The sequence below is a fragment of the Filicampus tigris genome, chromosome 1 (genome assembly GCF_054856515.1).
Source record: "Filicampus tigris isolate MCC_2025a chromosome 1, RoL_Ftig_1.0, whole genome shotgun sequence".
Lineage (NCBI taxonomy): Eukaryota > Metazoa > Chordata > Actinopteri > Syngnathiformes > Syngnathidae > Filicampus > Filicampus tigris.
Window position 1 is genome coordinate 6,762,264 of NC_141217.1, and position 24,460 is coordinate 6,786,723.

A 24,460-nucleotide genomic window follows, 5' to 3' on the forward strand; every position below is an offset into this window, starting at 1 on the left:
AACATGGCCATGAAAAAAAATGCCTACGGCAAGCTTGAGTGGATTGTCATCGTACTGCTTTTATACAAGTAGGTCACATGGTCTATGTGGGCTGGACACATGCAGTCAGATGGTGCAAAACACCCAATCAGCAACACTCCAAAAACAACCCATAAAAATAAATGACAATTAACAATTAATATATACAATTATTTACGATATCATTTTACAAAAGAGATCTTTTTAAAAAAATATATATATTTATATTTTATAGTCTTTTACAATCCTTACAGTACACAAGGATTAACAAAGTAACCTATACAACGTCCCCACTCAACAACCATTTGTCCATCATTTCCCATAATCACCAGGCCTTTACATTTGTCCACTGTAATACCAACATTGACAATAACATTTTTTAACATGAACCAACTAAATAACCAAATAATAAACACAATCAAAGCAGGACAAAGAGTAGTTAAACAAATAAAAAATAAAAAAATAAACAAATTTAGTAGCTTAGGGTGTTGTAAATAAGTAGTCTTTTCCCCCCTAACAAAACATTTTAGGTACTGTATTTTCCGGACTAATAAATCGCTCCGGAGTACAAGTCGCAGCAGCCATAAAATGCATAATAAAGAGGAAAAAACATATATAAGTCGCACTGGAGTATAAGTCGCATTTTTGGAGGAAATTGTGCGCTTAGTACACATCATTTCCACCAAGCTACGATGCTACATGTAGCATACAAGAAAGTTACGGTAAGATGAATTTAAACTCACTAAAACAATTGTACATCGCTTAAATAAGTCTTTTATTCATCACCGACCATGTAGAATGTTTCTAAGTCTCCAAAAGTATTTATGTATTCGGTCGTAATTATGTCTTCCTCTCCTCTCTGCTGAGTGGTGCTCCCCCTTACGTGTGTGGCTGCATGACGCAATACCCCAGCCAGAGGCAGGCAACTGCCTGTTTGTGGTTCCTTCTTATTCAACCATCGTCTGTAAGTAACTTAGACAATTGTGTGTACCGGTAATGACCATGCAACATTTGTATAGGACCTGAATTGTGGCTGATTGTACTGTGTTGTTGACTGAACATACTAATCGCTATCGGTAATGCTAATCGCGGTTGCTAATCGTTAGCATGTCTGCCCGTTTGTGGTTTATTCTTGTTCAACCATCGTCTGAAACTAACTTAGACAATTGTGTGTAATGAGCTGAATTGTTGATGATTGTAGGTTGTTGACTCAACATACTACCCGCTATCGCTAATGCTAATCAAGATCGCTAATCGTTAGCATAGGCTCATCTTGTTCATCTTAATCACATCCACTCTCGAGGCCAAACTCAAATATGGTATTATGTTCCATTTACAAAAGTCGGTTTTTATCTTAGAAATTATTAAATCATAATTTTTTTACTTTAGTTTTCCAAGCTCTTTTGGTAAATTAATACCCAAGTACTTCATAGAATGCCTTTTCCAATCAATGTTGTACCTCTGTCTTATGAATTGTTTTGGATCATAATTAAACGTCATGACTTGGGTCTTTTGCACGTTAACTTTATACCCCGACAGTTTACCAAATCCTTCGAAAGAATTCATAAATGTGGGCAAACATGAGTTAGGGTTCTCCAGGTAAATCAAGATATGGTCTGCGAACATTGTAATCTTCTGCTGCACCCCCGCCATATCGATACCTTTGATACCGTCATTTTGTTTTATCCACTGGCTTAACGGCTCTAGAAAAATCGCAAACAGTAGGGGGCTTACCAAACATCCCTGTCTGCAACCTTGTGCTAAAATTGCTGTGAACAGTCTATAGTCAACATTGAGCACACTTATTGGTCTATAATTCGAACAAATTATTTTATCTTTGCCCTCCTTTGAAATTACAAAGATTAGCGCTTCTCTCTAAGAATCAGGAATTGCTCCCCCTTTCAATATCCAATTAAAGGTTTGGTGTAATAATGGTGTCAAAGTTTTTCTAAAAAAATGTATATATCTGAGATAAAACCATCGGCCCCGGGACTTTTATTATTTTTAAGTTTAGAAATTGCTATATTTATTTCTCTTGTAGTTATTTCAGGCACAAAGTGAGCTGTTCTGTTCTTCTCCAACTTGAGGTACTTAGAAACTCATCGATTTGGGAATCATTACAGTCAGTTACCTGGGAGTACAACTTGCTATATTCAAAGCATTTATGAATTTCTTCTGTTTTATACAACACCAAGTTTGTTCCTGGATCTTTCATCTTATAGACAAACCTTGACGAGTGTTGCCGTTTAATTCTATATGCCAACAGTTTTGTAGATCTATTTCCCGCTTCATAGTACCTCTGTTTAGTGTAAATCTGTTTCTTATGTTTCTCTGTACCTCTTGTGTCAGAATGTCATTGATCCCTGCTTTTTTCCTCTTGATCTCAACCATAATTTTATTATCCATGGTGTTTTTGTGTACCTTTTGAGTACTCAAGTCGTTTTGCAAAGTTCTCAGTTTTTCCTGTTGTAATTGTTTTTTATATAAAGATCTTGCAATTAGCTTCCCTCTCATAACAGCCTTGCACGCATCCCACAGGACTGAGGGAGACACCTCTCCATTATCATTTATTTGCACAAATTCACAGATTTCCTTTTCAATTTCTTCTTTCGCTTGACCTTATAGCAAACTTTAATTGAGTCTCCAAACCGTTCTTTTCTTCTCTTTACCCATGTTCACTTTTAAATATATTGGACAATGGTCAGACAGGTCCATCACATCAATATCACATTTCCTATTTTATACCTATCTATCCTATGGATTAAAAAATAGTCAATCCTCGAATACAACGAGTGCGGGGCAGAGAAATAGGTATAGTCTCTTTTAGTTGGGTTTAATTCCCTCCATATGTATGTATCAATTTCTTGACCTTTTGGGCAACAACACTTTTCTGCTGGTGTCTTCCCGTTGAGTCCAACAGTGGGTTTAGCCTCAAGTTGAGATCACCACCTCCTATTAACATTCCATCCCCCTCTGTTAACATCAGATCCAAAAGATGTTGAAAAAAAAACACATTCTGACCCTGGAGGTGCATACACATTTAATAGTGTAACTAGTTGACCCTCCAGTCTACCTGTCACCAAAACATATCTACCCTCTTTGTCTTTAGTTGTCTTTAGTATTTCAAACCCAATTGTATTTGTTAGTAATATAGATACCCCTCTCCTACACCCAGATTTGTAAAATGAGTACTCTTGATTGTATTTCTCTTTAATTTCTTATGATCTGTAGCTGTCAATTGGGTCTCCTGCAAGAAAAGCACCCCAACTCCTTCCTTAATTGGGTTGCTCACTTTCAGTTGGTTGTTCTGTATCAACATACATCAAAATACTTTTTCCTTTTTACCTCGCCTTGTCCCACCCCATTTGCTACAACACCTGAACTTTGTGAACAATAATTAACAAAAAAATGCAAAATAACAAAATTGATTTCCAAAACCAGAAGTGCATGATTTCCATCTGCCACTTCAGGAAACAAAGCAAAATCCCATATCCCAACTTAAAAGTTAAGACAATTCCCCATCAGTCCACTCAAGTTCTTTAGTGGAAACACAATTACCCCCACACAAACTGTAGAAAAGCATAATAGTAAGGCATTTTTCCCTTAGGAAACACACTGAATATTATTTCTTTTTTCTCCCCACATGTGTGTGTAACCCACTTATTCTTCAGGTCCCTCCGTGGATCTCCTGTAGCTCTGCAGTCTCTCCTTGTACCCGAGTGTCGAAGTCTGCATACGGTCCTGTTTGCCTGTTCCCTGCACAGAGTGCCACATCCGACGCTGCATTTTCTCCATGGGGTCCTCCGCTGGTTTGATGACACGCACCTGGAATCCTCTCTTATGTCTCCGGTCGCCTCAGCTTCAGATTCGTAAATACATGTCTCTCCCTGGTAGAAAACGCACAATTTTGCAGGAAATGGTGTCTGGAATTTAATCTTGCTCTCTCTGAGTACTTTCTTTGCTTCAGCGTATTACTTTCTCCTCTTCATCACTGCAGGTGCATAGTCATGATCGACATACACCCGTTATCCTTCATAAACAAATCTTTTCTTCTCACAGGCGCTCTTGATAATTTCCCCTTTACATTCGAAGCTTAAAAACTTTGCAACAATTGATCGTGGTGGTGCATCTTCTGGGGTGTGGGGGCCTAGCGCTTGGTGAGCCCTCTCCACACTCGACTCAAATGTTGCTGGTATCTCCAGCTTCTCCCTGAGCACTGTTTCCACAAATGCACACATGGAATCTGCTCCCCTCTCAGCCCCCTCTTTGATCCCATGTAGGCGAATATTATCTCTCCTGGCTCGGCCTTCTTGGTTCATCAGATTCCCTTCCAACTTTCTCTGCATTTTAAGAAGCTCACATGTAACTTCTTCGATGCCCTGTATACGCTCCTCCGATTAGTTTTTTGACATCATCAATCCTGCAGTTCGTCACCTTGAGGTCCTCTCGAATGCCGCCAAGAGTGTCTGCTGTCTCACGCCTAAATTCCCCTCTCCCTCAGGACGGTCTCCAAATCAGCCATTTTATCATGTACTTGCTTGTTTTCGTGTGCGAGTTCCGTATTCTCCAGCTCCAAGTTCGGTAGCTTAGCTATTAGATTAGCGTCGTCACGTTCGTCATTCGCCTTCCCACGTTTTTTACAGTTTCCTGTTTGTCTTTTGTTACTGCTTCTTAACATAGTGCTAGCCCCTGATGTTGTCTTCTAACTCTCTTCCTTCAGTTACTTCAGGCTTAATCAGGGCATATTCTCAACTTTTATCGGGGAGCGACGTTCCTACGCTGTCGCCATGTTCGTCCCGTAACCGGAATCTTTACAAAAGAGATCTTAAAGAAAAGGAAAAATCCAGTTCACCATTGAGACCAGGAAACTCTGTGGCCCTTAAAGTGGAAGTCAACCCAAACATTTTTTTCAAGAATATGGTCTATGCAGGCCCACTAGTTGAAACAAGGCATTCTGATAAATATTGCGTTTGTGGAATAAGAGTTGACAATGGGCGAAAGGCAGACTACACCCCGAACTGGTCGCCAGCCAGTCGCAGGGCACACACACAGACACCGTCACTGAGCGGGAACCGATCCCACGCTGCCCGCACACAGCTCAGGCGTGTGTACCACTACACCATCAGTGACTCCCCTTTAAAGTATAAATCCAATAAGACTCCCTCTGTAGGACTCTTTTTAGTCTGTCATCTCCCCTTGTGGACTCAGGAATATGTTCTATAACAGTCTTTTAAAGTTGTACTGCAATGATTTGAATGTTTATAATGCAGCGCCATGGTTTGTTTATGCTCAGCTAGTCTTGATCAAAATTTGCACTTAGGTCTACCAATGTAGAAGCGCCCACAAGGACATTCAAGTCTATAGACCACATAACTTGGTGTTACAGTTGATAGATGAATTTATATTATAGTTTTGATTCAATGTGTTCATAAATAAGCGAGTGATCTTTATGGTGTCACAATATGTACAGTTAGCGCATCTAAAGTTGCCCATCCTTGTGCTAAGCCAAGTCGGGGTTTTTTTGTAAAGGGGCAAGGTAACTCCTGACCAGTTTGTAACTGAGGGTAGGAGCCTTTCGAAAGCTAATTGTGGGGGTCTCTGGGAGGGCTGCTCTAAGTAGGCTATCACTTTCGAGGATACGCCAATTGTGTTTGATTATATGTTTAACTTGATTAGCCTCAGAGGTGTAAGGGTTATAAACAGAGCCGGCCACTTGACCCTTTTTTGCAGGTCCGGCCGCGACCCTCCACCCTTGACCTGGGTACCCTTCCGGCCTCGACCACCCGCCCTTATTCATAAAAATTATCCCCCCCCCCCCCAAAAAAAAGTGCATGACGCCGCCGCGGGACAGATGCTATTTAAAGACCATTAGCTGGCTAGTTAATTTACAGCAGCAACGAGCTACGTGGTGCATTCTCTCCTCCGTGTGGGAAATTGTATGTCACTGCAACATGTGACATAATGGATCTATCAGCGCAGCAACAATTCCTGATGTGTGCGTGGCATGTGTTGCAGACATGTCGCCAACAGCACAATGCATAGGTCATGTTAATCAATGTGGCAGTTGTCGCTCGCGCTGATGCGGGAGTAGAAAGAAGCCTAAAAAGAAGCCTTTCACCCAGTAGGCTGAGATGAAATTTGGCCCATGTGAGGGCCGATTAGTGGGCCGGACTAAAATCCACTTACGGCCATGCTTAGTCCAGCCCTTTTTTGAAATTTGTCAGATAAAAAAGTGGGCATCCGGCCGGGCCGGAGGGTCCGACCGGTCCGGCGACAGGACGGACTGTCCTACTCTGGTTATAAAATATACTTGATTAGAAGCTTCTTCATTCTTTGGTTTTCGAATTAGTCAATTATTTCGATTTTGACACTTAGCTATCTGATAAGCTATAGAAATGATTTTTTCTTAGTATCCTCTACTTGTAAATATTTGTCCCATATGTTGAGCAATATTGTCAAAATGTGACCTACTTCTATAAACGCACTACCATGATAGTCTACTCAAGCTTGCCCTGATGAAGGCCTACCAAGAAAAACACGTAGGCATTTTTTTCAACTGGCCATGTTAAAATAAAGGCCTTATAATTCAGAATCATTTTGAGTGCCTCAGTTTACTGTTTTTTGAAGTCCTCTGCTGATCTCTCGACTGAAGAGCACCAAAAATATATTTTGGAGTAAATTCAACACATCCGAGAAGCACTCCTGTGTGCTTTGTTTCCTAATTAACTCACTTTGGATGAAGAAATAACAGTGTCACAAGTTTCCTTTTGTGCTATGAGAAAAAAAACACATCACAGTCAAGTCTTTTTGCTGACATTAACACTGCATCAGTGGTTGCCTTGAGCAAATAATTAAAAGTGCATCGATCTAATCGACACTTTTGGTTGGACGTAGACTACAATTGCACTGAAGGTTGAGGTAGAGATTTTAAATGCCACAAGCATAACTTTGACTAATCAGAGAATATTAGATGAATCCTGTAATTTGTGCAGTGAAATGCATCAATAAGAGTCATTTATGTGTGCAGACGCTATGTATAATCGCTTCCTGTATTGTGGAATGGAGTCAGAAGACACAACCCAGGTGATTGCTGTTGCTTTTCCAGGGTTCAGATTCCCAGCTAGCAAATCAGCAGGCCTTCTGCAAATATTAGCCAGCCACGGTGCAACTCTGAGGCGACTACGGAAGTGCAACCCGATCTGATCCGACCTGAAGAGGAACATTTTTTCCTTCTTTACTTTTTTTTCCCCCGAAGTCCAACTCCATGGTGACGCCCGGCAACCTCGTGACTGCCTAGTGAGCACTGTTAGGCGGACTGACCAGCATGAAGCCACGGTACCCGGCTGGTTCGCATATGTGATATACTGTATTTAAATCCACCTCCATGGTGATGACTCATGACCTTGAAAGAACACTGTGATCTGATGGAACCTTCCTCAACGAAAGGTTACCGAACAGCACAATGGTGGTTTCGAAATACTAAGGAGTTTCTCCAAAACTAAATTAAAGCAATTTATTCTTGAACTCCTCTGAGTTTGGCAGCTGATGCAAAGGTTTTGGTTTGCACAAGACGCTGGCACCATTCAGCCATTAGGACTTAGTTGAGTGGGCGTGTCACAATGACACTGAATTCAAATCTGCTTCTTTTGCAGGTCTTTGCCTTTCACAGACTATTGCATGTTAACAACATACTGCATAGATTTGGAACTTAAACCATGTCACTGACTCATTTTGGACGACGTTACGCCTAAAAATGTGGGAAAAAATGGATTTGGATGGCATAGGTCCTTTCAGATGCTGATAAATAGGCACACACTGCAAAAAATTAAATTTAGAAGAAGGTTGGCATATTTCACAGGCATACAAGTGTGCTTCCAGTGATATCTGGATTATAATTAGGATAGTGGCTTTCGAGCCCACGATAGAGAAGATGAGAGGAAATGCTGTTTCTGGAATTGGAATGCTGGAATTGTTTCAGTGTGAAAGCAATGTTCAAAGCAGCTAAAAGGAAAACATCAATTAAAACGTTTGTGTTTTCTTTCATACTCTGCGTTTTGCTCCCTCCAATCCCCATCCGTTTTAGTTCCTCTCATTTATTTCATCACTCTTCTTCCACACTTCATCAGTTTCTCCTTTTTTCTCTCTCCTGATGCTCTCTGGCTTCAACCGTTCCGGAATTCTTCCTCCCTTGCCTGCAGTATGAATATTTTACAGCTAAGAAGCTTAAAGGGAACAATGAAATGGACCCACAGCCCCCTAAGTTAAACTGTACTCCATTTCAAGCATCAAACAACCGGAGCTTTTCAGAGCGATCAGCACACAGGTGCCACGCGGTTGCATCTGTTTTAACGTTCACACACACACACACAGAAAGTTTGTTGTCTCTTGCTTTGGTGATATCAATGCACATCCTCCTTCTGTCAGTTGCTGTGGATCCAATCAACGCAGTCCCTTTAGCGTTCAGGCTTAGCACTTGACAACCGAGGCGGAAAAAGTGAAAAAGTTGTTTGTAGCTGCTGTGACTAAATTCTGTTTGTAACATTAAATGGAAAACAAAGAGGGTAGCTGAATGGTACAAATTTGTAGACTTTATGAGGCGGTTTGTTTTGTTAACAAGTAAACAAGTGCATTAGAGATAGTTTATGGTGTTTTTTTTGTGTTTAATTAGAAAAGGCGTCCTTGTGTAGACATTCTGACGGGAATTTAAATTCTACTAAACCATAACCTTTCTGTTGGTAAATCCATCCATCCATCCATCCATTATCGATACCGCTTATCCTCACAAGGGTCGCGGGTCTGTTGGTAAAAGAGGAAAAAATATAGATACTGAGAAAAAAAAAGCAGCATAGCTATACTCATGGTTTGATTGCATGTCTCAAAAACAGCCCTGAGAGACATTATATTGATGTGGCCTTGAGGACTCCGTTTTTTTCCTAAAGTGGTCAACTTGTCATATTTGTAATGTGGCTCCTACATTGTGAAGAAGAGTGACCTAGGGACTGTTTCACTAAAGCACAGAAACCCAAAAAACATTTATGGCCCTTGCAATCATCAAACAAGTTTAACTGTTATCTAAGGCAACTACACAGGTTGTTGAAGTTTCTCCTTAACAACTGTAGAAAATTGAGGAGAAAAAAAAGCATTTTGAGAAAACAGTGTCACTATGTTCAACTTAAGATGAAAGTTGAACTAAACCACTCCAAAAATGTAAATGAAGCTGTGACTCATAGGATAAATACATCTTGTCTTTCTCATCTAGCCAGCAATATTATGTTCCCTCTTCTTTCTGATTATCCAAATTATCTCACGTCAAATGATCTCCCATTACATTTGATCCATTCGCCGAGTCTTTTTGTTATCCATTCTTTTCCAATTTCCTAACCAAGTGAGTGCATTTTAGGCCATTCTTTTTCTGTTGATTATGATTATTATTAGTCGTATGACTGCATGCACCGAACCGAGAAGCCCGTACCGAGACAGTACGGGACGAATACAAATATGCACACACACACAAACATTGTACATATATTCCTGTATACTGCATATACAATATATATATATATATATATATATATATATATATATATATATACATATACACACAATATATATATACTATATATATATATAGTGTGTATATATATATATACACACAATATATATATATATATATATATATTGTATATGTATATATATATATATATATAGTATATATATATTGTATATATATATATATATATATATATATATATATATATACTATATATATACAATACATATATATATACATATATACAATACACATACATATATATATATATACACAATACACATACATATATATATACAATACACATACATATGTACATACATATATATATATATATATATATATATATATATATATATATATATATATACATAATACATACATATATATATATATATATATATATATATATGTGTATATATATATATACGTACTGCTTAATTAATCATAATTAATTATTCATTTTTGGGGAAAAAAAAGAGAGATTAATTATGATCTGTAATTAATTGATCTAATTAATCTATTTTTTAATCTCACTTAAAAATTGCTGAGAAAAATCCCAAAGCCCCCCCATTGTCCGTATGCATGTATCCGCATTTACGGTGTATATCTTTTTTCCCAGTCATTTCCCACTTTGACGAACTGTTTTGCGCATTTACCAGCCAAGTCCCTGGTTCCTGTTTTCACGACAATCAGTGCAAAATGAGCGGAGGTTCCACTCCCCATCACTAAAGTGTCCAGTCAACCCAAAATAACCATAGTTGCGAGCTGAGGTCCAATGATTTGCGGTTATAGAAATGCATTTGTCCATATCCCCCACCAAAACATCAAGCTTGCTTTTCTTTTCATCGTCATATATCTTGCTGATTTTAGTCAGCAGTGCAGTCCTGCACGGTGGTTTGTATGATGGATCATTGGACGCTGGTTGAAACACCTCAATTAATCCCTTGTCCTCAACTATGTCAGGGGTGGCCAAGTCCGATCCTCAAGAGCCACAATCCAGAATGTTTATCCCTACGGCAACACACCTGTTTCAAATGATCATCTCATCAGCAAGATTTGCAAAAGCCTGAGAATGAGCTTGATGATTTGAATCAGGTGTGTTGCCGTAGGGATAAACATAAAACAGGCTGGATTGTGGCTCGTGAGGACCGGACTTGGCCAGCCCTGAGCTATGTTGATCGGCCTGCAGTTCATCGCTATTTGCTTTGCAACAACATTTGTCAGCCCGCCAGTCGCAGACTTGCTCATATTTGGGCTGTTCTCAAATTTAGATTGGCAAAGAGCTTTGCAATGGCTCGCTACATTGTCTCCGTTGCTATCATTAGCTGTGGCTTTTGTTGCGTCTGGTTACTTTACATTTATGTGGTAGGCTTGAACTGCTTCTTGGTATCACTCGGTCTCTATCAATAATGCCATCAGGGCGTTTTTTAAATTTACCATTAATCAGATCGATAACTCTCACATCCTCCTCCATTTTCACGTCTCATCTCTGCTCCTGAACTTGCCCACCCACCTACAATAGGAGCCTATCAGGTTATACCAAACACAATGACAGCCAATCAGTGTCCACTTCAGGGTGTGACATTGACCATTGTTTTTTTTTACACCCCCAGCAACTCAAGCACAAGCACCACGCATCAAAATGAATCTCATCAGCATACTGATACAGCAAATTTAGAGGTTAGGAATTAAATTAATGCAATAAAAAAATTAACGCTTTAACTCTGACTGTAATTAATTGGTCGCAATTAATGCACTATTTTGACACCTCTAATATATATATATATATATATATATATATATATATATATATATATATATATTAGAGGTGTCAAATTAGTGAAGAGTTTATATATATATATATATATATATATATATACACACACACACACACACACCCCTACACACACAGTACATATATTCCTGTACATAACATCCGGCATATACAGTACATATACATATATCTACATACTGCTCAGTCAAATGTTAGATTCTACTGTAATGTAGAGCACTGACTTTTATCCAGCGACAAATGTTAAAGTGGAACTCACTGTCATTTGGGGAAAAGGAGAAAGACTGACTGATGGCATGCGTGCTGGTGTACATGCGCACACGTATGTGTTGCTACCCACACTGTGGATGTTTGCGCCCCCATACTGAGCGTGAGTCATCCATTGCGAGAAACAGTGGCAGCATCATTAGCATGCTGCTCTCGTCCTCCCACCTCCCTACTCCTAAATGCATTTCAACTGATGCAACGATTCGAGTAAATCGCTTTTGTCCAACTGCTGAATCACTTCCATGAATCAGAATTGGATGCTGCATGTTTATGTTTTTTCTTCCAAACACATTTCATTATATACAGGCATATTAATATGTTGTTTAATAATATCCACTAAAAATGTCGTCATACAATATAATATACAATGTTCTTTTCATTTTAGTTATTTCGCAGACTTCATAGAAAAAAACAATTTCTGGCAGAATTAATTAACCCAAGGGCTGATGTTCCTCATTGCGTGCGTTTGAGGGTCCAACAACAAAAGAACAACGACACTTATGTTAATATGAATGTTAAAAGAATAAACTTTGACTTGTGACAATAGTTTGAGACCCCAAGGCAGGGGTCGGCAACCCGCGGCTCATCCTTATCTTGCGGCTCTGCGTGGCTTGGGAAAATACATTTTAAGTGTCTGATTGAAGTGTCTTGTTACGTCTTCCAAAGACACGACATCAGACGTAGCTTAATTATCTCCCTTTTTATTATTCCAACACACACACATGGTGATGACTTCAGGAACCTCGGAAAAAACACAACTTAGCAAAACACAAATGTCACCACAATACAGATAACCCAATTCATTACAGTATGTTATTTGTCTAAAAAATGTGCATCTTAAGAAGTCAACGTTTTAAACTTCTTTCCTCAGACCATGTGGAATTTTGGTGATCAGCATTCGACTTCTTCTAAAACTGCACAATAGCTGAACAAAGTATTTTATTTGTGTTTTTTTTTGTTTGTTTAATTGTAGTTGTAAATCGCAACATTATTGGGACCCCGAAATATTAAAATAAAATTACAAAGTCACTGTTGGCCGAAAATGTCGGAAGTCCAAATCTGGTCAGATTTTTTATCATAAATCGATTATAATGGTCCGTCCTTACTTTTTATGCAATTCTAGCCAATTTAAAGCGGTGAAAATAGCAAATCCTCAAATAAAGCACAATTTCATGGACGGGGGTGTGTGCAATGGTATGTTCTCTATCTGCTGAATGCAGTGAAAAATATTAAGGTTCGCTGAATTAAGTTGGCTTGTTTAATATGGATCAATGAGATGCTTCGTTGCAAAAAGACCCCCTCAGGTGTGTCGTGAGGTAAATCTCCGTTTAATTTTAATATGCACTTTAGACACGGTTAATTGGATCATTGTTTTATTTGCTGCATCACTCATGGCTTTAAACCTGAAAGAAGGGGATTTGTGAAAGTGTTGGAGCCAAAATGAAGATGTATTAAATTGGGCAGGTGTGTTAGCTGGTGTGACGTTTCAAAGGCTGGGGGCACGATGAGCGTGGACTTTGAAGCACTCGGTTGTTGCCGGCTTGGTTTTTATACTCTTTTAATCAATTCAAGCATCAAATTACCGAATGAATGTGTTTTGAGTGAGTGTGCAATAAGGTATGATACAACTTGAACGAAGCAATGCCTGGAAACTCAAACAAGGTGACGTTTTTTGGAGTTTAACGTCAGTGTTTGCGACTCCCAGTGCTATCCTTTTCCTGCAAAAAGGGTCGAAATGGCTCTTTGAGTGTGAAATGTTGCCAACCCCTGCCCCAAGGGGGGATATTTTATAAACAGTTAATAAACCTCTGTGCCTGCATATGGAGATGTAAAGTTTAAAGATTGATTGATTGACTGATAAAGAGAGAGAGGGCCGTCCATTTCCACATGTGAATTATTATTGCAGACACACAGGCTTAATAACAGCTCATGCAATATCGCCCCTGGGACCAGATATTCTGATTAACCCTAATTTACGCTTTTAACGTAAGTAACATTCTTCACCTTTGCTGGAAGCTGTCAAACACTCAAACCAATTCTACTACGGCCAATTATGTCTCTTGCTGCACCGTGCTGCACCGTGACTACCATTGCAATTTTTTTTGACACTTTACAAATCTCACTGGGTGTCCACAGAAATGAAGGGGACAGGATGCTTCCCTTTTATGTTTGTACTTGGTCTTGATTTTAAGACACTGCTGACTGGGAACGTGTGTTGCAACGGTTTACCCCCTTGAAGAAGTTTTATAATTCCCTCCTTTGTTTCAAATGGCATCTCTTGTGTTGGACCCATGATTTATGTCTATCGACTTGGTGCAACAACTCTCCACGGTAGGAGAACTCATATTCAATTGCTGACTAATTAGAAGATTCAATCTGATGCAGGTATTTGTCTTAGACCTGAAAATTATAAGATGATTCTATAACTTTTCCTCAGAATTTATTGATTCTATATCTTTTTCTCTACTTGCTCTAAAAAAAGGTGACTGGTTACAACTATTTTCTTGCTTTTTTGTCTTTCTTAAAGCCAGATGTGTGGAATTTTAAGTTCTCTGTATGGAATATGGTGGATTTGCTGTTTTTTCTCCAAAATCAAACATTTAGATCAGGGGTCCCCAACCACTGGGCCACAGGGCACGGCGGGCCGCACAGATGAAAGAAAGAAAAAGAAAAAGTACAGTACTTCCGGTTTATTTATTATCCAAGGCTGAAAAACATTTTATTTGAAAAGTGATCAGATTCTCTCTGTTACATCCATCTATGACTGACTCTTAACACATGTCAAGTTGTCTCCATTGCGTAACGCTAATATTAAATGCACAAGCTAGCAAATGAGTAAAAAAAAAAAAAAAAAAAAAACAGACGTATTTGGAAACACAGGTTGTTCACTTAAAGGTCAGGCAGAAAAGTAGGCAAAGTTGTTCCCAAAATGAATGAAGCACTTGTATCAACTTGCTTAGAACACTTCACGGGCTACAAAGGTATACAATGAATGGGAGTTCGTCAAAACATGCAAAGGAGAGTTGGGAAGTGAGGGGACGGAACGGAGCAGTTTCCGTATGCTGATGTGTATGATGTGACGCTTTGCAGTAACACAGTCAAAGGTGCGCCTCTTTGCCTTTGAGTGGTTGGCGGCACCTGTACCATGGGATTATTTTGTCCCTTTGTGACCATTAAAAATGAAAAAAAAACAAGACAAATCTGCTCTTTTTCATTTGAAATGCTCAGATGAAAATAACGTGATCAGACCCAATTTCCGATATGTGATCGAGTCAGGCAAACTTTACTCATGACCATCCCGTTTCGTCCACAGTTGCCTGAAGCAGGGCTGCCATACCCGCTGGGAATGTATCTTGAAGACATTTTCACATTTCACAAAGGCCTTAAAATGAGTTGCTGTTTTTTTCTAATTATTATTACTGTTAAAATACAATTATTTTAGTAGAGCAAAAATACTGTTGCTGCTAAAACATGTGGTGCAATTGGTTTGAATTTTCTTGGGAAGAGCCCAGCAAGAGGGAAAGATTCCAGATAGAGTCCATACATTTTACGTTTTCAAGGGGAACCTCATGGTCCTGCAATTTGAAATCCCCTCCTCTGTGGAATCAATATGTGTCATACAGAGCGGCTGGTTCTTCCAAAAACCTCCGTTACATGATGTCAGTTTTACATGCCTTGTTATTACAAACAAAGGGGCACACGGCCTTTAGTTCTCAGCCGGACGTAATGAAACGGCCTCTTATTTCTGGGATTTTTCTCCCTCCTTTGTCCAGGAGGGAGTTCTACTTTGAGGGAGTTTTTCCTATTTTAGGACAAATGAAGAGTTCCTGGAGCTTTGTTGGCAGTCTTTCTCCATTCATTAAATCAGCCCTGGGCGTTTTGTTCTGCCTCCGGCAAGGCACCGGTCCTCGTCTGCTCCTCACTCCCATCTTTGTCGTCTTCTGTACTCACTCTCCGTTTGATCATGAGCCAAGATGTTACTTAATTTCTGACAAGCTCCCGAGCCTTTTTATCAAGAGTAATGGCTTTTATCGCAGGCATAGGTGAACCATTGCTACAGGACGTTTAAGGTGATGATGTCGAATCTGCTATGGGGAGGTCAAACATACTCAGGCTGCAGAGCAAGTCAATGTTAATGTTAACGTTAGTTTCTTTAAACGGGGGTCAGTGACTGTTTGCAGAGGTTCAAGAGCATACAGCAAATTAGCTGTGTGCTCAGTAAAAATCTAGGACACTGGCTATATGATGCGTGCTAGAAAAGATAAGAGTAATAAGAAGCCCGTGTGATAGTTTCTCCACTAAATATAGACATACTCATGGGGAGATTATGTGAGGTCCATGACTGTATGCCAGACTAGCAGGAAGCATCAAGGATTCATCTCATGCTGCACTGTACATTTGTCCTCCAACCTATTCCTCCTTTTTTCGCAGCTAATTTTTACACACTGGCATGGAGTCAAAAATACACTAACACACATTCGCTCAGCAACTAAAAAAAGGGAGTTGGCGGCTAAGGCGTCAGCATCACTTCAAAGACAGCTTGATGACAATCCAGTGGGAGTCACACTTCAAAAGGTCACACACCATTTTCCTTCCTCTATCCGCATGTATTTGTCTCTCACACATGCACACTCATACGCAGTTTAATTAAAAGCTGCAACCACGCGTCTTCTGCGCATATTAACACCTCTCAAAGATGCGAAAATGTCGTCACAGTGCTCAGATAAAAATGAAAAAGTTTAATCTGAGAGGGCACGCTGATTGTGATGTCCTTCAAAGCACATGGTAAAAAATGGAAGAGAAAAAAACTGAATGCCAGAATGAGAAGACTATTCATGTCAGTGTATCTGTTGCTGCACCGTGACATTGAGAGGTTGCAATTTGACACATTTTTTAATTGATTGTACTTCTATTAGTTCACTTCATTTATCGCGGGGATACGCTACAAACCCACCCACTTACTACAGGTAAAAATCTGCTGTAAAGAGAGATCAACCACTTCTTTTAATATACAGCAGTCCCCCTATTTATCACAAAGGTTACTTTCCAGAAATCCTGTGATCGAGGAAAACCAGCAAAGTTGCGACCAAATATGTATTTTATTAGTTGAAGTATATATTTTGGCCCACTTGCGATCACCGTCCAACTTCGAGAATACTCTTGCCTCTGCCAACTGTGCCAGTGTGTCATCAACTACCAGCAGAATGTGCCTTTTCCTCCTCAATCATTTAGTTGGGTGAGCTCCACACATATGTAAGGCTTTTTCTGCTCACCACTCAGCTGGCGCCTACCTTCTTATGAACCCTAGTCCTGTCCAACTCTCCTCTAACTTGATCTTTCATTGGTAATGGGACCTTCCGAGTGCAAAAGGAACTGCTCCATCGTTCAGCTTTATTTTGAAATTCTAACTACTATATGGTCCCTTGTCATGTTTTCTTTCATTGGACCGAATTTGCAGTGTTCAGCGAGTTAATGTGTCTCTGCTTATTCTTTTTCTTCTTGCTGTCTGCCCTTAAACGTTCATCTAAAACATTGTGTTTTCCCACAAAATGTTCATCAAAGGGTCTTGTTTCCTCTATGTATACAGCCTTCTGTTGATTAGTTAGTGGTAGACTGCTCTTGTCCCCCATCACGTATAGGAAAGCATTAACTTGCAGAGCTGGGCATTTTACTAAAAATTTGTGATCCGTTTATCGCCGCCTGCAGCCGGGATACCCTTCCGCCATCCGTTTATCCGCAATTTTGTCCGGCCGGACCCACTCCACTCAACACTTACTGCTTAACGCCTACTTTATTTATACTCACAGTCAGTTTGGCGCATTCTGACACCATGTTGTAAGGGTTGTAAAATTTATAAAAGACACAGGAGGCTTCGGTGTGATTCTCACTTGCTTCCCTCCAGCCAACGCACAACACTTTTCTGCTTGTGCACACTCTCTTTTCAGATCTCCGGCACAGGTGCCACCTAACGGCTACTTATGCTATTACACTGAACATCAGTACAGACACACATTTACTAACTCCTCATGAACTTGAAACAAACTGTCAATGTTTCTTGTGGGGGAAAAAATGCTGTTGTAACTTTTGAGTTCAGTGTAGTAGTTGTGACTCTTTCCGAGTGTCTCTAAAGCAAACCAGGCATATAGGTTTGTGTTAGAATTCAGTGAACATAATCAGCTTCCTATTTTAACAGCAGGCATGTGACATGGCAATGTGCACTCTAAAAACAGTTGGGTCAAAAATAACACAATTTGGGGTTCAAAATGGACCGATCCACTATTTGCATCAATTTGACCCATATTCTTATTATATAAAATAATACATATCAAACATTAAATATTAATAATATTTTGGGTGTTTTTGTCCAAAACTACCCATTTTGGGGGTTGTTTTCTACAAAAACAACCCAGAAATTGGGCCAAATTGACCCAAGTAGTGGATTGGTACATTTTTTACCAAAATTTGTGTTATTTTTAACCCGGTTGATAGGACGTAAATGACCTAATCCCATAATGCTTCACGGTTGAATATGTAAATATTTTCCTTTTATTACTTTTATATTACATACATTATGTCACAAGTTGTTTGTTGTTTGCGTGTTTGTTCATAAAAGGGTGTGCTTTACCTCCTTTATTTCATCATTTGTTAACTATTCGTTGTGTCGCATGTGCAAATCATGCATGTAACAGACCGTGGCTGAATTTGGTGTGGTGATCAATGACTTGCGCCTCATGTTACTCACTTCTGCAGCCTGTGGCAATTGTCTGCTATTGTCTTCCCTAAGAATAGACATACTACAGTTGCACATTTTGTTACAAAGTAACGCATAAAGTTTTTAAATTGTAACTTTAATCAGATTACTATAGTAGATATAGTAATATGTCGATTATTAGTTACTCGAAAGGACAGCCATTATTGAGTAATGTGTGTAACATCAATCAATCACATTTTATTTATATAGGACTTTTCATACAGAAAAATGCAACTCAAAGTGCTGTAAAACATCCAAAACACAACATAAAAAGAAGATCTGTTCACGCCCTCCCTCCCAACAACCCCAAGACATATATCCACCAGTACATCAGCACTCACTCACACACACCCACACAAAGTGCACAACCTGATCAAATGTGTTAAAAAGACATGACAAGGCAGAGAAACCATATGAGGATAGGGTAACCAAGGGGAGCTCATCTGCGCTGAGGGGAATCACAGCCCACGGCCACAGAGGTGTCACCACCACAGAGACCCCCGGCCCAGATTAGACAGGTGGACTCCACACAAAGTGTAGAGGCCGCCGGCCACCCGGACCCAAGGAGTCCCTTCGATGACAGCCCCCGCGGGAAGGGCAGCCACCCCACCCAACTATGAGGAAACACTAGAGCTAAAAGCTAACAACAGCAGAGAACAACAAAACAGTAGTATAGCCTAAGGACTAAAACCAGTAAAATAAAAATAATCTTCAATCAAAAGAAAAGATAAATTACATAAAATTTGTTGAAAGCCAAACTAAAAAGGTGTGTCTTGAGCTTCCTCTTAAAAATATCAACAGTCTCTGCGGACCTGACCGCTCTGGCAGGCTATTCCAAAGGTGAGGACCAAAATGGCTGAATGCAGCCTCGCCAGGCGTTTTGGTCCTCATCCTAGGAATAATTAACAGGCCGGTGCCAGAGGACCTCAGGATCTGCGAGGGTTGGTATGATAAAAGCAAATCAGATAAATAAGATGGCCCAAGACCATTAACACATTTATAAACTAATAAAAGTACCTTAAAATCGATCCTGAAACACACGGGGAGCCAATGCAGCAATTTTAAAACTGGTGTAATGTGCTCCCGCCCTCTGGATCTCGTCAGCGCCCCAGCGGCTGAATTCTGCAGTAGTTGTAATGGTGAAATACTCTTTTTGGGGAGGCCAGAGAGCAGGGCATTACAGTAATCTAAACGTCAGGAAATAAAAGCATGCATCAGCACTACCGTGTTAGCCTGAGAGAGAAACTGGTGGATTCTGGCGATATTCTTAAGGTGATAAAAAACAATCTTGGTTACATTTTTAATATCAGGAATAAAACTGAGCTCAGAGTAAAAAATGACGCCCAGGTTCTTCACACAATGTGAAGGATTAAAAACTTGTAGTTTTGGTAAAAGTTTCTCTCTCTGACCGATAACTAAAACCTCAGTTTTGTCCTGATTGAGCTGTAGGAAATTATCTGCCATCCATGACTTAATATCTAAAATGCAATTTAAAAGGGTATCAATGGGTCCTGTGTCATCAGGAGACAATATACAGCTGTGTGTCATCAGCATAGCTGTGAAAGCTGATGCCGTGTACCCTAATGACATCCCCAAGGGGAAACATATAAAGATTAAAAAGTAGGGGGCCTAAAATCGAACCTTGGGGAACCCCACATTTAATTTCATGGGTTCCGAAGGATACTTACAGAGAAACATCGGTCTGTGAGATAGGAATAAAACCAGTTAAAAACAGTACCAGAGATGCCCGCTAGGTTTTTAAGTGTATTTAATAAAATTTGGTGATTTACTGTATCAAAAGCAGCACTTAGATCAAGTAGCACCAAGAGTTTTCTCGCGTCTGCTGTGCACCTAATATCATTTAAAATCCTTAAAAGAGCAGTCTCCGTATTGTGGTTCATCCTAAAACCAGATTGATATTCCTTCAAAATATTATTTGTATTTAAAAAATGATTTAACTGGAGGAAAACCAGTTTTTCTCAAATCTCTACAGGTCTGTAATTATTAAAAACGCTCGGGTCAGAATTGCTCTTCTTCAGAAGGGGCTTTATCACCGCTGTTTTAAAGGCAGTGGGAAGACGCCCGTCTGAAGAGAGCAATTGGCTATATTTAAAATATGTTCCTCAAAGAATCCATAAAATGTCTTAAAAAGAAATGTGGGAATTGGATCCAAAAGGCAGGTTGTTGGATTTACCTGGGAGAAAACTCGACCAAGTGTCCTTGCATCAACCAGGGCAAAACTTTCCAGCGTTTGCTCATGTAAATATGATTGTCCAGGTTTATCAAAACTTGTGTTTTGACAGGCTAAAAGACTGGATCTTTTGTCATCGATTTTACTTCTGAAGTGGTCTGCAAAGTCCTCACAGAGAGCGTCTGTTGGTCTCTGTGGGGACTTGTTAAAATCAGAGCTAGTTAAAAGTTCAAAGGTGGAGAAGAGAACTCTGGGGTTGATTTTATTAACTGTAATGAGGTTTGAGAAATAGGAAGTTCTTGCCAGTTTGACTGTTTTATTGTAGGATTTCAGTTGTTCACATAATATTTCGTAGTGTACTGTAAGTTTACTTTTTCTCCACCTCTCTGCACTCCTATATTTTTTCTTTGATGTTTAGATTGCATTGTTTCTCCACGGGGGTACAGTCTTTGTTTTTGTTGTTTTAATTAAAAGTGGAGCTACTGAATCTAATGATGATTTCAGATTTAGGTTAAAATTGTCAACAATAAGATCACAGGGTGGAGGAAAAATGTCAGCAGGAGTGCTTTTTAAGATCTTGATAAAATTTGCAGCCACCTCAGAAGATAGGTTGCGTTTCTTCACTGTTCTCACCGAGGCTGCTACATGGTTACAACTGGCGATGTTAAAATAGACACAGTAGTGGTCTGACACTGCCAAGTCAACAACAGAGGACACACCAGCAGAAAGGCCATAGGTTATGACTAAATCCAGGGAGTGTCCTCTGTTGTGAGTTGGCTGCAAGACGTGGTGTTTAAAATCCAAGCAGTTTAAAAGGTTTAAAAATTCTCTGAATAGTGGGTCCGAGATGTTGTCCACGTGTACATTAAAATCGGCAGTTATTAAAATCCTGTTATAACTGGAATATAAAATGGATAAGAATTCTGAAAATTCTGTAATAAAAGAAGTGGAATGATGGGGAGGTCTGTAAACGGTAATGAAGAGAATAGGGGGACTGCTAAAAACAAAGGCTGTGATGTTCGAATGATAAATAGCTGCTGAAAATAATATCCTTTGAGAAAAGAGTATTAATAAAAAATGATGCAGTCCCGCCTCCTCTTTTCCCATCCCTGGTAGAAAATAAAAAGTTAAAATTTGGTGGGCAAGCCTCGGTGATAGCAACTGGAGCATCTATACCAAGCCATGTCTCGGATAAAAGAATACCATGAAAAATATTGTCTAAAAACAGGTAGTTTATGATAAAAGTTTTATTTAAAAGGGAGCGCACATTCAGCACGGCCAGGTTAATTATTGTGTTGGACGTGCGCTCATGGTATGGATGAGCAGTATTAACAAATACCAGATTACCACTGTTAAAACCACGTTGTTTGTGTGTGCGAGGGAAGCGTCTGCCGGTGATGGTTTCAATGGAAAAGATGTCCGGTGGTGGTAATGATAATGGGGCCTGGGTACTGTGAGCAGCTGGTATTGGCCTGTAGGTGAGTGTAGTGACATTGTCATTGCAGTGTTTATGAGTAGAAGAAGAAATGTGAGCCAGCTGGGAGTGGAATTGGTAACAACATGGTGGATGTTAGCGGTATCACTGTATTTCGTCACTGTCCTGTGAAAAACACTTACCTCCATTTTTCTTATTTTTACATGAATGGTGTTTCCGTGCTACAGACATTGCATTAATGTGAAAATTAAAAAACGTTTCCAAAACTGGAGATGTGTGTTTTTCACAGGACAGCGACGATTTGCTATATGTGAATATGCCTCCTTGTGGCTGTAAACTGCAGCAATGGTAACTGAAATAAAATATGAAAAGCTTAGTAATGTCCTGGCTTCATTATTACTTCATCACTTTTCTCTCCATGACCTCCCCTTTGATTTTGTTATTGAAAAAGCTTTTGGAATCGATGACTGTTTTGGCTGGAAAAAAATTATGAGCCAATATAAATATCTATTTTTTTATTCATTCGTTTGAATTTGGCGTGGCGGAGCTGCTATGAAGCGCGATAAAGAGGAGCAGAAAAAGAATAATGAGCAAACTATACATCCTTGGACGCAAAACTAACATTAGTATGTATGCTCAACCCTGCAGTCAAACAAGAATAGCAAGGCCACTTTTGCAGATGTCAAATATGATTAAGTATCCGGTTTCTTTGGACCCCAACAAGGAGTGAATACATTACTATGACACATTTCATTGGGAGGTAATGTGCAGTGGCAGCTGTATAAAAAAAACAAAAAAAACATTATGTTTGGAGATTGCATGAATAAAGATTGAGATAAAGAAGAGCGGAGGAAATAATCCTTTTAGAGGTGTGTCAAGGCTATCAAGGTTATCTTTTATATGTCAAATGTGCCTCGAAACCTCGAATGTTGTCAGTGTATACACTATGTGCAGGAGTACACCCAAAACACTTCAAATATACATATTTCATCTTTAGGTATGTAGAGCAATACAATAAGTAATATCACTAGGTGTCTTGAAAGATAAATAATATATATAAAGGTAACACTATGATTCATATTTTCCAATGTTTCTTTTAATTGTTGGGGAAAAAATATGAAATAATTCAAATCAAATATTCTTTAAAACAAGCATAAAAAATATTCTATGACACAAAAGTTTGAGAACAATTACACCGTATTCAGAATAATCCAACACATTTTACCCACATTTGAACAAATGTGATAGCAGAGTCAGGGTCAAAATTTCATTCTGATGGTAATTGTACATTTGGTCATTTTTTAAATACAAAATCCCATTCAATTTATTGTAATTTGTACTGCTTATAAAGGATTGGATTCTAATTTTTGCAAAATGCTGGATTATTCTGTACCATTCTGTAGCTCATGTATGGATTTGAAAGTAGACAAACGTCTTTTGGAGGTCTGTGTTGTCAAAGTTTTGGCTCTCAATAACCTCTCATCTTTGGTGCGCAAGCAATAAAATAAAAATAATAAAATGAAATACAACCCAAGAGCTCATTTAATAGGTGATTTGTTCCAGTAATCACCCATGTGGCATGTGAAGGCGGATAAAGGCCAAGCATGTCATGGCAGAAAGGCTTTACCGTGTTCTGGCAGTCGGCATTGATGAGCTGCAGCAGCTGACTCTCGAAGGCCTCGAGGGATGGCTGGAGGCAGATTGTCAGTCTGCTCAGGGTGAAGGGCAGCATCTTGAGCAGCATAGGTTTCAAAAGTGCATCCCCTGTTGACAGCAAAAACTTAGCATCAAAGTATGTTCATTCCATTTGCATCTCTGGGATTTCCTTCTTTGCTTCGGAGAGCATTCCAGCTTGGCTTCGGGCATTTGCCCTCTTTTCACTGAATTTCAGCTTTGCTATGTTGGATGGCAGCTACAAAACAACATTACGAAATAAACTGAAAGTTACATGTGCAAAAGACTGTTTTATGTAAATGACGACTCTTTTATTCCTCGAAACATTATTCTGGCACAACTCGATTCACGCTGTCAAGCAGAGAATGAGAGTAGAAAAGACATGATTCAGTGTTGCAGCTATGCCAGCACAACATAGACGTGAGCACTATCTAAGAAACTGAGCAGAACATTTGCTTGTATGCTTAGTGTTTGCTTCCACACCCAGCTGGGTCACGGCAGCCTTACTTACACGGACCCAAGGGATTCTTCAATAAAATTCTGTTCACGGCTTTAAGCTAAAAATCAAGTTGACACTTTCATTGTTTGTATACTGTAAAGCCACTTCAACAGTTGCTTTTATGTATGACAACATTAACCACTTTGGTTCAAGATGACATATCGCAACAGCTATTGGATTAACCGATACTTAAGTTAACACTGCGAGTGTGGACATGCCGTGGCACCAGACGGTCGCCCGTTTTGCTAACCTTAGAGGATAGAGGGGAAACTTTAAAAAA

At 39.4% G+C, this 24,460-nt stretch overlaps 1 protein-coding gene across 4 annotated transcripts in view; it reads right to left on the reverse strand.

The window, feature by feature from the left end:
- The window catches only part of nphp4 (nephronophthisis 4), a 182,771-nt gene that overhangs the window by 117,795 nt on the left and 40,516 nt on the right, over positions 1-24,460 (reverse strand). For all 4 annotated transcript variants that reach the window (XM_086049388.1, XM_086049379.1, XM_086049397.1 and 1 more), the window contains one exon: positions 23,635-23,771. In XM_086049388.1, coding sequence (XP_085905514.1) covers positions 23,635-23,771 — 137 coding nt within the window. The remainder of the gene's footprint in view (positions 1-23,634; positions 23,772-24,460) is intronic.